The sequence below is a fragment of the Tachypleus tridentatus genome, chromosome 1 (genome assembly GCF_004210375.1).
Source record: "Tachypleus tridentatus isolate NWPU-2018 chromosome 1, ASM421037v1, whole genome shotgun sequence".
Taxonomy (NCBI): domain Eukaryota; kingdom Metazoa; phylum Arthropoda; class Merostomata; order Xiphosura; family Limulidae; genus Tachypleus; species Tachypleus tridentatus.
This window is the reverse complement of record NC_134825.1, coordinates 143,684,779-143,703,713: the sequence shown is the minus strand read 5'-3', so window position 1 is coordinate 143,703,713 and position 18,935 is coordinate 143,684,779. Positions and strand designations below refer to the sequence as shown.

Sequence of the window (18,935 nt, the reverse complement as noted above, 5' to 3'; positions counted from 1 at the left end):
AGTCAGCTTACAGTCAAAGATAAGCCCCAAGAACTTGGTCTCTGGGACCACTGGCAGCAAAACTTCACCGATATGAAGTTCAGGATCCAGGTGAACACCCCGTTGGCAGCAAAAGTGCATGCAAACGGTTTTAGAGAGACAGAAATTAAAACCGTTCGCCATAGTCCACTTCAGTATACAATTGAGGGCAGTTTGTAGTTGCTGCTCAATATATCTCATGTTCGACGACTGACATGAGATGTGAAAGTCGTCGACATACAGCCCATTTGCAATAGTGAGAGGGAGTTGTTCAGTGATGGCATTTATCTTTATACTGAAAAGGGTGACACTCAAAACACAGCCCTGAGAGACTCCAAGTTCCTGTACAAAAGAACGGAAAAGTGTTGAACCTACACAAACTTGGAATCTCCTGTCCATTAAAATTTTTTTAATAAACATGGGTAAATGGCCACATAACCCATATGTATGGAGGTCTCGCAAAACGCCATACCTCCATGTTGTGTCATAAGCCTTCTCAATGTCATAGAATATTGATACAAGATGTTGGCGTTTGAGAAAAGCTTCTCTAATTGACGTTTCAAGTCGAATTAGGTGGTCTGTGGTGGAGTGCTGTCGTCGAAACCCACACTGGTTGGGCGTGAGAGGAGGTTGTTTGATTCGAGGAACCAAACAAGACGAGCATTAACCATCCTTTCTAAGGTCTTACAGAGACAGCTCATCAAAGCAATTGGATGGTAGTTTGAAGGAATCTTGAGATCTTTCCCTCGCTTAGAGAAAGGTAAAATAATAGCCTGGCACCAGGCATCAGGAAAAACATTCTCCTGCCAGATCCGGTTAAAGACAATTAGAAAGACATCAAGAGAAGCAGGAGATAGATGGTGCAGCATGTCATAGTGTACATCATCAGGTCCAACAGATGTACTGCCAGACCGATGAAGGGCCATTTTCAGTTTCACCAGTGTAAAGGGATAATTATAGTCAAAAGACAGTCAGTTCAATAGGAAAGAGGTGAACACTCTGCCCAAATCTTGATGGCCAAGAAGGTGGAGGAACAAGCAGAAGTGCTAGATACCTGGCAAAAGCTTTCACCTGGAGTATCAGCGATGCTCCAGACATCAGCCACCTCCTGACCATCAGAGAGTAAGATCGAGAGGGGGACAGAATTGTAGTGCCCACTGACCTTTCAAATCCTGTCCCATATGACCTTGGAACTGGTGGTAGAAGATATGCTAGTTGTGAACTTAATCTAAGATTCCTTTTGGCTTTGACGTCTTACCCACCTAGCATGTACACGGGCCCGTTGGAAAGTGACGCGGTTCGAAAGTGTGGGATATCTACAAAAGTATCCCAGGCCCGTTTTTGAGCCTTCCGTGCTAAATGGCAAGCAGGATTCCACCACAGATGAGGATATCATGGAAAACGTGTCGAGGATTTAGGAATACACTGAGCAGCTGTTTGTACAATACAGCCAGTTACCGCTGCCACACACTCGTCTATTGATGGCTGATTCACGATGGCAGGATCAAGTTCTGCGAGAGCAGTGAAAGTGGACCAGTCTGCCTGATCCAGCTTCCACCGGGGCACGTGGGTAGGGTGGCATCGACCACGGCCAGTATCTCTCAAAAGTATATGAAAATTATCACTGCCTAGCGGACAACTGTCAACCCTCCATGAAAAATGGGAAAATAATGAAGGGGAGCAAACTGAGAGATCAATAGCAGTAAAGGACTGACTAGGTGCATGAAAAGAAGTGGAAGAACCAGTATTTAAAAGAGAAAGATTGTGATCAGAGAGCATACGCACTACAGAGCGACCCCTCCCATCAATAACAGCACTTCCCCAGAGGGGATGATGTCCATTAAAGGCCCCCAGGAGTAGAAAGAGAGACACCAACTGTTCAATGAGAGCATCATGGTTGGATTGATCATATGTCTCTCCAGGGGACAGGTAGAGAGAACAAACAGTGATGGTACGACCCAAGGAAACACGAATGGCTACGGCCTCGAAGGGTGTGTTGAGTGACAAAGACAGGGTGGACACATGCTGATCAACCAAAAGTATATTTCCTTACTGTCCTTAGTCGGAGGAGGTTTATCAACCTCCATGGATCCTGCCCTGAGTCAATTGGGCAGGTCTTTGTTATTGGAAGAGGATTCCAGTGACTGAGGACGCGAATGAATGATTGTTTTGCCTCGTGGGGTGGGAGAAAAAGATGTATCAGAAAAAAATGCCTGTATCTGAAACTGAAGGAAGTGGATCTTGAGGTTTGTTGGAATGTATGGGAGGAACAGAGATGGGTGTGGAAGTCAATTCATCAACCTTTTTAACCATAGAGGTCAAAAGGCTTTTCATTTGTTTTGAAAACAATTCTCCTGGAGGCACAGAGAGATCTGCCTGCACTCCCACTGTAGTTGTGGAATAAAGTGCAGTAGCATATGTCCGAGATGGAGTGGCGAGCAGCAATTTCCAAGCCTCAGAATAACTAATGTTATGAGTCGTTTTCAAACGCTGCACCTCGTTTTCCTCCAACCATTTTGGGCAAGAACGAAAGTAGGAAGGGTGAAAACCATTGAAGTTGATGCAATGTGGGTCGATGTCACATTCATAGGCACTGTGGTCCTTGCCACCGCAACAAGCACGTCAGAGAACCATGACATGATGTCTTTGAATGGCCGAACCTCTGACATTGGAAATATCGGAGAGGGTTTGGAATGTATGGCCATACCCTGCAAATTAGATAACCTGCCTTGATGGTGGCAGGTGCAAGTGATGATGTAAATGTCAAAACGAGGGTATCTGTTGGCAGTGTAACTCCATCTTTGCGAGTGGAGATGTGCCTCACTGCAGAAACTCCTTGAGTGGAGAGACCAGCAAGAATCTCTGACTTGGGGACATTCTTCAAATTCCTCTCCACAATAACTCCTCATGATGAATTCAAGGTAGCATGAGGGGTAACCTCAATAGGTATATCTCCAATTGCCGTTGAATTCAAGAGGAGTTCACTGTGGTGGGTTGTGGATGTTTCAACTAATATGTCTCCAGATCGAAGCTTCTTTACTGACTTTGGAGAGCCAGCAAGACCCTCTAGTCTCTTCTGAATAAAAAAGGGGGATAATTGCCCTAAAGGTTTTTCTGAAAGTGAATGTAATATAAGTAAATGAGGTACGCGTGTTACAGATGTCGAAGATCGCTGCTCAGAGTCTTCAAGACGTGGTCGCTTACCTATTGACTGTTTTTCACTATTTTATTTAAATTTTTGAAGGAGGATCCATAGGAAAAAAGAAAAATTTTGGTATCCACTGACCCCACCCACCATGGAGCCCTACGAGGGGACGCACTACAATGTTATGCAAGGACAATGCAGCAATGCCAGGGTTTCGTGAGCACTATACCCAAACACCAGCATCAGGCACAATGTCTACAACACCCGTTGAAAACTTCCAACACTGGTACTTGGTTGACTCTAGCCCAAGTGGACCAGCTGATTGACCCAAGGGGGGCCACCCAAAGGCTGCCCGTCTACAGGAATTCAAGGCCAAAGTGGTGTGTTAGGGTTGGACCCCTCAACCACCAAGATCATCTCCTCCCCTTCATGGGTCGCCACGCACGGCAAACACGTGGGTGGATGTTTAGATCCCAGAGAAGGTAACCAGACAGAACAGAACCTTCCCTGGGAGGTCCCCTCACAACATACAGGAATCCACACCGAGGGGAGTTGAATACTATCCTAAATTTCAGATGTTGTAGTTATGATGTGTAATCATGTTTTGATACTAAATACTACAAATGCTATGTTAATTAATATTAATATATATTAATGTTAATCATGTACTCTTTGTTTCATGTTTGTTTATTTAACAAAGCAACATTCCTTCTGGAATGGAAATCTTGTTATTTAATGGTACACTTGATAAATAATTCTCTTACTTTTTAATTTCTACTTCTTAATTTTGTAATAAACAACCTTACATGAATATCTGGAAAAATTAATTTTGCCAAAGTATACAGTTCGTAGAAACTCATTTTTGCAATTTTTAAGTTTTCCTTCATCATAACAAAAATACCAGTATTTCTTTAAAAACAGCTTGATCCACTTATACATTGATATACTAATAATTACTTGAATGTCTTTTTGCTGCAATATCAACTTAGCAAGAACTGAAGATACATAAGAACTATTTGGTAAATTGTTTAGGCAGAATATTGATGACAAGTAAACTGAAATGGATGGTAACTACGTGTTGTAAAAAAATCCAAGTGTAGAGGACAATGTTGCAAAAGTTTTCTGTCTTTCATTTTAAGGACCTAAAAATGAAACATCAACCTCTACACTCATGTTTTTTCAACAGGCAGTTGCCATCCATTCCAGTTTACTCATACATGGGCACTGCTTGACATACTAAATCAATTATACCACAAAAATATAACTAAACTTTATTGAATCAACCAAAAATAATTGTTTTTTCAGTCTTATTTTTGATAAACTTACATGAATACCATATAAAAGCAATTATATAGTGGGTTGAGTACATTATATGAAAACAATCTGGATGCCTCACCATATTATTACAATGTTGCTAGGTTCAGTAATGCTCTATATAATGATCATGCACCTTCACAACTGCAGCACAGTTTACATTGCAAAAGGCTTCATTGTAAAATTGTTGTAACCAAAAGCACATTTTCCTCTCTGCAAAATTTTCCATAATCCATCAAGTGAATAAGAGCAATGATTTCCCAGCAGAAATTCCAAGTCCTATCACAAAAATGTTCATAAACACTGCATTCAGTAATACAGACAATAAGTCTTTCTAACAAGAACACCTATCACATTCTGCAGCTATGTGAAGTATGTGACTATTGAACAGGAGAGGTATGACATGAAATGTTATCTTAATGAATATATACCCTATTGGCCTTATTTCCTTTTCATTATAATAAATACTGTTGCTTCGAGCACATGAACAGCCTTTTTCACTGATCTTTGTATCTATAGATACTCAACTGTTAAAATTTCACTTTGCTTACCAAGGCTGAGACATGCTTGTTGCAGGTCTCTTTCTTGACAGTCGTGGTGTTCTATACTGATCTAAGATCTAATATAATTCAGTGCAAGGGAAATCCTCATCATGCAAAGTCTATATCTGTGATCTGAACATATCTTTATTATCTAAATATATGAATATTTTAAATCAAAAAGAGCTGTTACATACTTTTTCCCAAAGCAATTTATATCAGATATAGGTTGTCATTTAACTTGCTGATTTGCAAACCATTATTATTGCAATATAATTTACACAAGCTCTGTACTTGTATAACATTACATTAAGTTAAAAAATAAAAGAAATAAAAGGGAATGGAATTATACCAAACAGCATTAGCTACTACTTATATTATATTAATTAATAGGTAAGTGTAATCACTAGAAGTGGATTTCACATTTTCTTATTTAGAAATATATGAAACATCAGTAAAAATAATATCTTGTATATCACTAATAAACTACTTTGTTACAAAATAGGAAGACAAACCGGACTCTCTTCCCCTGGATGGTAGTCATTAAATCTTGATAACTTCCTAATTTCATCCATGCTTAGTTTGTTTTCTCTGATTTCTTTTTCTTTAAGTGGAACACTAACATGAAACACTGAAGGATTCTTTGCTGATGTCAGACTTTCCTTTATTTCAAGGTCTTTGTCAGAAAGTTTTATTTCTGAAGAACTTTTCACTGGTTCTAAATTGCTTATAGTTTTAGAATCTACATCAAAGTTCTGTTCAAAATCTGTTTCCTTTTCACATTTTATATGACAACATTTTTTGTTCTGTGAGAACTGACAGTTACATTTTGGTTGAAGCTGTGTGAGACTGTCATATTCATTGTGATTGTTAATCATGGAGCTATTCTGTCCAATTTGTTGGGCTAAGCCACTAATATAAGCAAATGGATCATCAGAGGATAGCTCTGACATTTTTCTTGAAGTGACTAAAAACTGAAGATGCTTCTTGGTTTCACAACCAGCATAGAGAGTCTTCTCAATATCCATTTCTTGGCGGGTTAGCTTTTTTATCATGCTGCTGTCAGAAACTTCATTAATTGTTTTATAATGTGAGCAAATTTTTTCCTTAATTTCTTTCAGCCACTTCTCTTGAATAGATGGTTCCATAGAAAGATAGCGTTTCTTTCCACCCTATAAAAATAATAACGAAACAAAAGAAATTGTTTTTTTTTGTTTTTTAATTATCATGTACATACAACATAAACATAAAAAATGAAATAAGTTTTGAGTCAACTTCCTTGAAATATTATACATAACAAATGTTAACTTAATTTAATTACTGAAGGAACATGTATTGATACATACGGGTAAATGTCCACACAAGCAAATAATAACTGCAGAAAAAGATATCCTTAGTGACCCATAAGATATTCTTGATATATCAGAAGTTCATTTATAAGCTTATGAACATAACTACTTGTAATAAAGTTCATAAAATCATGAATACCTATACAGGAATTTAAAACAAGTCAACAGTGTTAAGATACTCTATTTATGTATCTACTGTATCTAATATATAGAATCCCTTCCTTAAAAAAAAAGAAAAAACCCAAAATACACTATTCTGTATATTTTGAAAGGTAGTCCCATTCTCATTACCAAACCTAGTCCTCAGTTATCCCATAACGTAAAAATTAACTGTGGGCATGTTATCAAATTATACGTACAAATGTCATAAGAAAAATCTATGATGTTAGTTTTGACACCTGAAAAGTGTGTTATATATCACAATTAAAGCTTTTTCATGTTCTCAATCAACAGTTTTCAATGTCTTCCTTTATGGAATTACTTATTGTATTATAATCACAAAGAATTTAACCCAAATCACTAAATCAGTTTTGTTTGTTTGCTAAAGGCTTAAATTATTTGTTTTATATCTATTCATGAATGAAAAAAACAGAGGGTAATCACACATGAGTTTAATCAAAGTGGCCAGCTCGTGTTTTGGAATAAACTTTTTCCATCATTTACTTTTCTTATCATAAATTTGGTAATCAGCAACTGCACTGCCTCACATCATAGTTAATGTTGTGTGCTTCATCACTGCCACAGACTTCACCGATTTTGTATCATCAGTCTGGTTTAGATGTTTGTTATTGAGTGTGCATTGTTTTGCATGCTCTTGCAAGCATGTTTTTATTGTGCAACTTTCAAGTGTTTAAATATATTTTGTTTTCAATCCCATGATTAGGGCAAAATTAGGATTTGTTTCTCTTTTGAAGCAGCATTTAATTGAAAATAATGTGAAGTCCATGCTTCCATCTTCCCATTGCATTTTGCATCAAGAAAACTTATGTGATCAGATATCTAAAAGTGATGAATTGAAAACTTTGATGGACATTGTTGTAAAAATTGTGAATTATTTTAGAAGTGGAAGCTTTCTCATCCATTGAAAGTTTGCTGAGTCTTTGAAGAAAAGCAGTGACTGTACTTTAAAGATAGTAATTTCAAAATTATTTTCCATGTTTGGATCCACATGGGTGTGTGAATGAACATTTGCTATGCTAAACTTTCTCAAGTTTAGACACAGATCTCAGCTTACTGACATAAATTTAGTGGCAAAGCTAAGATGCTCATTGAGCATAAATATTAAGCCAAATTTCATGAAACTTGTTGATGAAAACCCCCATCAATTTTCACATTGAAGGTTAGTTGAAATGCAATGATTTTGATTAAACTAACATTTTTTTTTTTTTAACAGTGTGGTCAACGTTATTTTCATTATCCGCATTTGTGGCCACTATGAAAAATAGGTAGCCACCCCTGGTCCAGATGGACAACCAGATCCCTTGTTGTTCTCAAATTGTATGATCTTAAAATCTGGTTATTTGCTTACAAGCCAGTGTGTGTGTAATATACACACACACTGCTGACCAAAATTTTAAGGCCAATGAACATAAAGAAAAAATATGCATTTTGCATTGTCAGACTCAACCACTTATTTGAGTAGAGCTTCAAAAGATGAAAATAAGAAAAGGGAAAAAAAAAAAAAAATTTTCAGCATTTAATAGGGAAAATATGAAAACTATGAAATTAACTTAAATGCTAGCTGGTCAAAGGTTTAAGACCATACTGAAAGGAAGTGTTAATCGATAAACACGTAATGAAATTTAGTCATTTGTGTTCAAGCATTAGCATTGTTAACATCTCCCACTGACATCTCCTGTGTTACATTGGGTAAAACATGGCAAGTGCTAAAAAGTTGGCAGAGTTTGAAAGTGACAGAATTGTCAGTTGCAAAAGCAAGGTTTCTCTCAAAGTGCCATCGCTGGTGAGATTGGGTGTAGTGAAACTGCTGTTATAAATTTCTTAAAAGACCCTGAGGGATACGGAATGAGAATTTCAAGTGGTTGGCCCAAGAAAATGTTGTTGGCATTGAGCAGGAAGATTAGACGGGTTATCCGGCAAGACACCAGCCAATCGCCAAAAAAGATTAACATCGTTACGGATGCAGAATACAGCTCAAGAACAATGAGACAGCATCTACGAGAGATAGGCGTTAAAAGCTGTAAACGTCTTCAAAGGCTACGCCTCCTTCTACACCACAAAACAGCTCGTTTAAACTTTGCTGAGAAGCATCACACATGGGATAGAAAAGTGAAAGAAGGTTTTATTCTCTGATGAGAAAAATTTAACCTGAATGGTCCAAATGGCTTTCAATGTTACTGGCACGATAAGGATATCCCATCAGAGACATTTTCTACACAACACAGTGAAGGAGGTTCCATCATGATCTGGGGTGCTTTCTCCTTGCATGGAACAATGGAGCTTCAAGTTATACAGGGGCATAAAACAGCAGCTGGCAACATTGGCACGTTGGAGAAAGCATCCTTATTGACTGAAGGCTCTCGCTTGTGTGAAAATGACTGGATCTTTCAGCAGAACACTGCTGCAATCCACAATGCCTGCAGGACAAAGAACTTTTTCATGGCAAATAACGTGATTCTTTTGGACCATCCAGTGTGTTTGCCCAAATTGAACCTCACTGAAAATGTTTGGGGGTGGATAGCAAGGGAACTCTAGAGAAATGGACGTCAATTCTCACTACTGAGACCTCTTGATGGGTATTTCCTACCCTGTTTAGGACTTCTTTTTGGAATGGTCTTAAACTCTTTGACCAGCTAGTATTTAGGTTAATTTCATAGTGTTCACATTTTACCTATTAAATGTTAAAAAAGTTTTGTTTTGTTTTCCCTTTTCTTATTTTCATCTTTTGAAGCTCTACTCAGATAAGTGGTTGAGTTTAAGAATGCAAAATGCATGTTTTTTTTTATGTTCATTGGCCTTAAGATTTTGTCCAGCAGTGTATGTATGAGGCTAATACTTAGGAAGTTTGTTTTCTTTTTCATGCAATTTGGTTTAGTATTTCCACTATAACAAAGAATGACTAAGTGATATCAGCATCCTACCTTAGGCTGGAAAAGGTTGACATAACTAAACATGTAATTCATTCTCATTCTCAGCTATTCTCTTTCAGTGCTGCCCCCTATGTACAAGAAAGGTATTTTGCATGTCACAAGCCTTGTGCTTGTATCTAAATGAAATTGACTGCTATACTCTTAACTGAATGGTTTTATCATCATTTATGTAAGTTTAGTGTATATATACACACATACATACAGGGGGTGCCATACCAAAGTAAACATTTTAAGCTAATTCATTTGTCTCATTACAGAAAGTTCAAAGAATTATAAGAATTGTGTATGTAAAAACGGCTGGTTTGGTTTGCGAAAATTTTTATGTAGAGCAGCGATCAACATTTTGACCTTCTTCTGTCATTGTCAGGTTCACAAAGAAAGAAGGAAGTAACTGCACGAGAGCTAACCACGTTTAATGGGGTTGTGTAACTGAGTGTAGGAATGTAGAGGGTGTGCTTAGATGTTTGATTATATTTATTAATATAGGAATAAAGGTGTTCCTTTGTATTGGTTTATTTTGGGCTTGAGTTGTATAAGTAAGACTTCTTTAATTTTGCATTTGTTTATGTTTGTTTCTTTGTTTAATATTTGGGTATTTTCTATGGTTATGTTGTGTTTATTTGATTTGCAGTGTTCAAAAATGTGTGAAGGTGACTTTTTGTGTTCTATGAATCTGATTTCCATTTTTCTACTTGTTTCTTCAATATTAACTGGAATGTCATTTTTTTTTTGGCAATTGTTGGTTACTTTACTGCTGATGTTAAAATATATGGTATGCAGCTGTATATGGTTTCGTGATTTTTTTAATTCATGGGATATGTTTAATTTTGTTTGTTGATTTTGCTTTTTGTCTAGGTGTATGCGTATAATGTTTTCTATGGTTTGTAGACGAAGCTTATTAATGTTGATGAAGTATTGTTTTATTTTGTCTAATTTGCCATTAATTTTATCTGGTGAGCATAGTTTTATGGCTGTGTTTATTTGGTTTCTGAGTATGTTGAGTTTTTGTTTTGTTTCATGTGCTGAGTCCCAAGGAATGTATAGTCCAGTATGGGTGATGAAGAACATCCTATCAGACACAAACAAATTTAAACCAATACACACAAATCCAACAAAGACACATAAAATGCAACTAAACAAAATACTACTAAAAATGAAAAAAAGCCAACACAATTTCAAAAACACTTTATTCCTACCTATGTAAGACCAACTCATGCACACCACAAATATACAGCATCCTCAAACCTCATAAATCAGATTGTCCATTACGACCAATAACGTCCACATATGAATTGTTTAATTACAATTTTGGTAAATACATAGCATGGGCATTCTCTGAATATGTAACATCAGCCAGCTCATTCATCAAAGACTTTTAATTTCAAGCCTAATCTTAATCAACTTTATCATAAAGCCTTAATGGCCAGTTTCAATGTTATATCCCTCTTTACAGAAGTTCCAACCACTGAAGCCTGTAAGATAGCCTTAGAACTCTATATTCGAGACCCTAACCCAACTATAGACATTCCCAGCAACCAATTAGCAACCCTCATAGAATTCATCAGATGAAGACAAATTTCATGTTCAACAACCACAACTATATACAAACAAATGGCCTAACCATGGGCAAACCAGTATCACCAGTTCTAGCCAATATTTTTATGACACAAATTGAAACACAAGCAATTAACACAGCATTATATCCACTACTATATTGGTAAAGATATGTAGACAACACGATTGCAGGATTCACATCTACAGAACACGCACTTAATTTTTTCAATCACATTAACTCAATACATCCCAACATTAACTTCACATGTGAACAGGAAGAAAACAATCAAATATCATTTCTTAACCTCAGAATTACAAGAACCGACACACAATTTAAAACAGAAATCAACTGAAAAATCACCCATACCGGACAATACATTCCTTGGGACTCAGCACATGAAACAAAACAAAAACTCAACATACTAAGAAACCAAATAACCACAGCCATAAAACTATGCTCACCAGATAAAATTAACGACGAATAGGACAAAATAAAACAATACTTCATCAACATTAATAAGCTTCCTCCACAAACTGTAGAAAACATTATACTCACACATCTATACAAAACGCAAAATTAACTGACAAAAGTAAATATATCTCATGGATTAAAAAATCATGAAACCATATACTGCTGCATACCATATACTTCCAACATCAGCAGAAAAATAACCAACATTTGGCAAAAACTAATAACAAAATATGACATTCCAGTTAATACCAAATTTATTCAAAATCCAGGCACAGGTCTATACAATGTAAAAACTACACCGACAAACACTACACCAATATTATTTAGAAAATACAATGTGATAACTGCCACAACTTCTATATTGGAAAAACAAGTAGAAAATGGAAATCAGATTCAAAGAACACAAAAAGTCACCTTCACACGGTTTTCAACACTGCAAATCAAATAAACACAACATAACCATAAAAAACACCCAAATACTAAATAACAAAACAAGCATAAACAAACGCAAAATTAAAGAAGCCTTACTTATAAAACAAGTCAAGCCCAAAATAAACCAATGCAAAGGAACACCTTTATACCTGCAATAATAAATATAATCAAACATCTAAGCACGCCATCTACATTCCTACACTCAGTTATACAACTCCCTTCAAACATGTGGTAAGCTATTGGTCAGTTACCCCTTTCTTTCTTTCTTTGTGAACCTGATTTTGACCGAAGAAGGTTGAAATGTTGTTCGCTCCTCAACATAAAAAATTTTCTCAATCTAAACCAGCCGTTTTTATATATACATTTCTCTACAAGTAGTTTTTTTAGTCATTACGAATTATAAGAATGTCTAGCAAATAATTTAATATCATCCAAATATTCAAAAGTACAGCTCAACAGTGACTTTATTCAATGACTTATAATAATAGTGTGCCATTAACGTTTACTCAGAAACTGTGACGTGGCACACATTAACTCACCAATTTTCCAAGAAAATTTAAATAAGTGTTTATTTCTTCTTCACTAAGCCCACAATTCTTTAGTTCTCCTTGTTGCTCTAATACACACTCAATCAGTTGAAATTCTTTCATGGTACGCTTTCCTGACAGTTTCTCTGAAATTTCCTTAAAATCTCCAGAGTGTGAAAAAGTTTTATGTTGTTGAAGCTGCCTGAAAATAAGAAAATTTTCAATTAACTTTTATTTTTCTAATAACATTTTAAAAAGACACATATTGCTTGAGCAATGTTTATATGATGAAAAATCAATCTTGAATAAATTCAAATTCATCCACACTTTCATTCCACAATTATTTACAAGTACACATGTCAGTGTTTGAGTACATGATTCTAACTTCCTTTGATATCACTGACTGAAGAAATGATACAATTTCTATCATACTTGAATTTTTCAGAGCTGTTTTTTGCCCTATTACAAAACTACAGGGTGTTCAGAAAGTCACTGTGCACTTATATATTTATTAACAGACAAAACTGTACAGTGCATATTTGGATAAATTCTAATGTATACCTGAAACTTAAACACCTTTAATGATAAATACAAGCCTACTTGATAACCATTTTTTCCAGAAATTCAGTTTATCCAACAGTCTAAAGTAATTAGAAATACACCCTTAAAACTGTGTTATGTTGGCTTTATAAGTGTTCTATACTTCATTTGATATAAAAATTTCCAAAATGTTTGTTCATAGTGTACAAAGTTTTAACAAAAAATACTGGGTTATTAAAATAAGGTGTCATATGCACTTTCATGTGGGGAAGATTGCTATAAAATGGAGCATCTGGTGTACAAGTGCATGATTATCTTTTCCTCTCAAAATTCAGCTGATAAGGGAAGCTACAACCTCCCTTATATTGTTATGAATATGGTCGCTAATTACAAGAGTTGCATCTTCACACTGGGAAGAACAAAGCAAGTCTTTTGTGGAAATAATGTTTTTTTTTCAGACTGGAATAGATCACTAACATCTTGTTTTCTGAGCTCTCTCCAATAAAGCAGCATCAAATACACTTGTGTAACTTTGATTGTTTTTGTAAATACTGATTAACAATTCTTTTTTATTGTTTTAAAAATATAATCTGTCTCTTTATTTGCTTCAAACTCAGTCAAATTCAGATACATTTCATAACAAAATTTCTGGTGAATTCTTCTGTTATTTTATGACTTCAACCTGACCACTACTAAAGGAAAAACCGTACAATTGAGAACACCACACACATTAAAGCAACACAAAAGATATATGCACTAGACAAACACATGTACAACAGGCCTGATGTAAACTTTTCTTCATACGTGTAATCAACTATTAACTTGTACCTTCACAAAAACTAGAATATTAATGAAAATTAATATTTTGAATTACAAGTTCCACAAAACATTCTTGTATTATTTGTATTTTCTCCCAAGTTTAGGATATAAATTTAAGCCATATGCAAAAAGTGAGTTAAGGTATAGTAAAAGAGTTAGCTCACAAATAATCAGTGGATAACTTAGTTGGTTCAGTGCAGTAAATATTGAATACATATTTCCAAGAAGACAGAGATAAAAATAAGCAAGCAAGTGAAATTTTTGTCACATGTTCAATTTTGAGGTTAGGTCTATTGGTGAATGTTAGTTATACTAAATGAGAAGCTTGAATACAATAAAATGACTACTATCATTACGTGGACTGACATATTCATTATTCTTTGAACTCAATAATTCAAAAGAACCACTCAAAAACAGATACCATCACAACAATGATGTAAGGAGTTGGATAATTTGGGTAAAAAGAAAAATAAAGAATCCATACCAAACTTCAAAATTATGCCAAACACTAAAAGCAAGATCGACAGTTTAATAGAAGTGATAAAACAACGGAAAGACAAAGAAGAAAGTGAAAGAAAATAAGATGAAATGGGCAGAAAATAAAAAAAACCTAGATATAAAACTAGAAAAAACATGATTTACAGAACTACTGTTAAAAATATTAATTTTGAATGAAAACTGTATAAAAAATATTAGAAAAAATGCAGAAGGATTATAACAGCAAAATTTCATATGTACAAAAGTTCATCACTGATGTACAGCAAAATTATAACAAAAAATGTACCCATCTTTTTTTTTCCAGGTTATGAATTTACAAAACATTGAGAGTGGATGCTATGATAAATTACACAAAAATCTTAACTTTCACAGAATTTATTTATAACATATTTTTACAGTGTTTATTATTGCCTCACCAAAAGTTGTGTGTAACCTTTAAGAACGCAATAAATATATATTTAAAACATGGTATATACTGTGTTATGGTCAATATAACTTTGTAGGAAGAGATAGCAGTCAAAGCAGTGCCAGTAGGAGTGCTTTTTCTTTCCTGCTTTCAACACCCACCTCTTAATATTCTTCCAGAGAGTTTCAAGAAATTAATTAATTAACATTCATTCAACCACAGATGTGTTTTACAGGCCAAAGTTGGAAGTTCACAGGTACAGTAAAAAGTGGTTATGACTCATGAAAGGGAGTAGAAACACCATTAAAAATGTGGTGGCTAAAAGAGCTAGTGCACTCTCTGACATACATAACATTTATATGCTTTTTAGTTTTTGGTGTAAGGATGTGATGCTATCTACAAATATAACTAATATAAACTTATGCCAAAAGATAATAAATACTCAATAACAACAATAATATGGGGTGGAGGGGGTTATGAACATGCTCCTTCCAAACCATCACTGTACAAAGCTTGGTTGAGACTTGCCCAGCAGCCTAGTAGTAGTTAGACAAGTGACAAACTGATTTTTGTGCTTTATATATTTATATAGAAAGTCCCTGAAGTAAAAAAACAGCATAAGAGGATTAAAACAAAGAAATACACACTATACCTGGACTTATTAGAAACAACTTCAAAGTCCAGTAACCACAGCATGATGGAACCAAACACTTCAGCTTGTTCTGAGAGATTATTAATTGAATAAACTTTCGTGGATCATGAATAAACTTATCATTATTAGAATAATAAGCACAAACAGCTATGACACCTAAATCAATTCTGTATGGAACATCAATACATATAATTTTGTTTAAACAATATTTCTATACCAAGAACATCTTAGAAACAAGAGGTAGGAAGTTCAGTGTTTATTCTTCATCTGATGAGATCTTATCAGCTTGTTTACAAGAGCTTATAACCTACCTGCACCACAGCTCACATGAATTGTTTACATAATACTAAGATAGACAAATAAAATATCTCATAAGACTAATACCAGAAATGCAGCCCCAATACATAATTTGGCAAGATGACTCTCAGTTTCAAAACAAGCCCAGACTCAAAAAGAAATGAAAGCTATAAAAGAAAGAATAATAGAATTGAGTTCCATTCCTTGGGCATCACCAACTGTACTTGTGAAGAATGATTTCCATAAAGTTCTATATCATCTACCAGAAGTCAAAAAGAAAGATCTTATCCACTGACAAAGATTCACTCTCTCTGAATGATTTACATAAAGAAAATACATATTTCATCAAATAAGTGCAAGTCAATAAAGCAACCTGAAAAAAGATAGCCTTTACTGCAGATAATAGGTCAAACCAATTTGTTGAATGACTATTTATGTAAGGAATCTATAGCATCTGAATGACTAATGCAATGTATTCTCTATCAACTTCCTGGAATGTTGTACTCATTTATTTGGGTGACAATCATACATAGGAAGACCTTTATCAATGCTCGAGATGGTACAAGAAATATACTTGGATTAACTAAAGAAAGCAAAACTTCAACTAAATTAAAAGAACTATATTGTTTCACTGCTAGGCAGGCTTTCTGAAAAATATAGTCAATGGATGGGGAGTATCTACTGATTCAGCAGAAACTGAATTTGTTCAGAATTGGTTAATGTCACAAAACTTGTTATCTATACAAATAATAAGTAGATCAACTAGTTTTCCATGATATTGGTTGTAGAAAAACATTCAACAAACTGAAGAAAGAACTGACTACAACTCTTCAAGAACCAATTTTATTAGATACAGAAACCAAGGATTTACTAGTGGAAGTAATGCTATCATAAGTGCAACTTTTGAAGGAACATGTGACCACCTATTATACTATGGAAACAAGTTCTGATGCAAAGAAATGTTGTACAATTTGTAAAGTATTAAGTGTCATACAAGCTCTAAGTCATTTTCACCTACATCTGTAAGAAAAAATGTTTACAGTTGGATAAAAACAAAAGAATACAACTAAGGTGTTTAAGGTTACTAAAGGAATTCACAGTATTGATATATCAACTTTTTCTTATACAGTGATGAAACTGGGAGGCCAAGGGAACACAAGCATAAGTTTTAGAAAGGTAAAAATCATCTTCAGCTTAGACAATTTTAGTTTCCTGACAAGGTGGTAGGCCTTTGAATTGGTAACCTTCACATGTCATAGATGTAATAAATTTAGTGAGTTTAATAGAAGAATTGTTAAATATTTATATAATTAAGTTGAATTTGAGTTGTTTTTTAGGTGGATGAAAAAGCCACAATGTTGTCTCTTAAGTTTTATGTTAATTTGTTTGTTTGTAATTGAGCACAAAGCACTATCTATGCTCTGCCCACCACTAGTATCAAAACCCAGTTTTTACCAGTGTGAGTCTGCAGACATACCATTCATGTTAGATACTGAGTCATTTTTGGAGGTAACATAATAAGCATTGAGATAAAATATATTATGTACCCAAAAGGAGAGTTGGTACAAATGCAGTGATGATTTCTCTTAAACATAATTAAATTACTCACAATGAGCTTGAAATTTAATAGGTATATATAAAACATGATATGCAAGAGAATATACATATTTCAGTTGGTCTCAACTAGCCTTTCACCCAAAGTTGTTGCATTTAAGTTTGATCATCGTAGAATAGCTAGGTATCAATCTGTGGGATGCAGTAATACTTTTTTGAAGGTTTTCAGTCATTACTACTACCACTACTACATACACATACATACATATATATACAAAACATGTAACACACATTAACTTAAAAAAAAAGCAAAAGAATACAACACAATCACAGAAAGAACTTCTAACATACAGTAAAGTAAGCAATGCATTCAGACAAATTTAAAATTTCATAACATAAACTAAAACTTTGTAAGATTAAAATGTTTTATTTCTAACTAATAACTTACAATATTTTTATAAATTACCAAAAATTTAATCACTGATTTCTTTTCTTGCATACTTTTAAAAGCAGAAATACTAACAGCTACAATTACAGATAAATTGATTGCTATATATAAATTTTTGAGAAAAATGTACATAAAAAAAGTAAAAGAATGCATTCAAAACTTAGAAATTTCTACATACTGTTTAAGTGAAATTTTTGTATCAAGCTGTTTATCAACAATACTTCTGAGTTGTTTCTCTCCTTCTGTCTCTGTACCATAATGGCCCTCCTCCTCAAAAACTGCATTATTAATTTTTCTGATCATGACTCTTATCTCCTACATTAAAATAATTACAAAAAAGGTAAAGAATAACAATTGCAACAAAAATAGTATTTATTTCAAACGTTATTACTTGGATTTATGACACAATAAATTTGAAACATTAAACATTTTGCAATGATCAAGAGACATGTTCATTCTACATTCACATATTTGGTTCATACACTAAGAAAGGTTTCACTTTTGGTTTTCAGCCTAATCTGAAGTAGGCAGACTAAACCAATAATGTTTTGAAATGTTTAATAATTCATATTGGTAGTATGACTGATTTACATAAGTACATAGCCTGATTATTGTCAATAAATTTATTAGATGTCATTAAAGAATCCTTTAAAGATTTTTTTTTTCTTTTCTTTCAAGAATATCAGTTCTAGCACTATATATTTATATATATCACTTTCCTAATAAATTTTCGACTTACTTTGTATCTAGCAGGAAGAACCTCGTTAGGTAGGATTAATGAAACTTCGTAAGTGTTGTTATATTATAAAAGATGTAAATGTACTTGACTGAATATACAAGGTGACCCGTAAGTCCCTACCCATCCATATATCTTATGTATCCAGTGTATCTGTGTGCTGTTCCTCATTCTCGCTGGATAATATTATGCGATGTTATGTACTGTGAGACATTTTCCTCAACATAGCAGGGATTATTGTTCCAAATGCCGCGGTAACAGATGCTTTCAACTCATCATTAGTATTATAACGTTGTTTATAATAACATATCGATGGGTAGAAACTTACGGGCAACCATGTATATTGAGGTTTTGATGACAGTATCTGAAGCTTTAGTTAAAGTAAAATAGCATCTTTTCTACTCTTAGCAACAGACTATTTCACATGGTGTTTAACGTTGAGAAAAACAATATTCCATTGCCATGATTTCAACTTCATACCTCTACTGTCATCAAAACCTCAACATAGCAGGGATTATTGTTCCA

General features: G+C 34.4%; 1 protein-coding gene across 5 annotated transcripts in view; it reads right to left on the bottom strand.

Moving 5' to 3' along the window:
- The window catches only part of LOC143225971 (RNA-binding protein 41-like), a 42,086-nt gene that overhangs the window by 22,485 nt on the left and 666 nt on the right, over positions 1-18,935 (bottom strand). For all 5 annotated transcript variants that reach the window (XM_076456271.1, XM_076456251.1, XM_076456261.1 and 2 more), the window contains exons 2-4: positions 17,853-17,989; positions 12,473-12,662; positions 5,532-6,188 (exon numbers count right to left, since the gene is read on the bottom strand). In XM_076456271.1, coding sequence (XP_076312386.1) covers positions 5,532-6,188; positions 12,473-12,662; positions 17,853-17,989 — 984 coding nt within the window. The remainder of the gene's footprint in view (positions 1-5,531; positions 6,189-12,472; positions 12,663-17,852; positions 17,990-18,935) is intronic.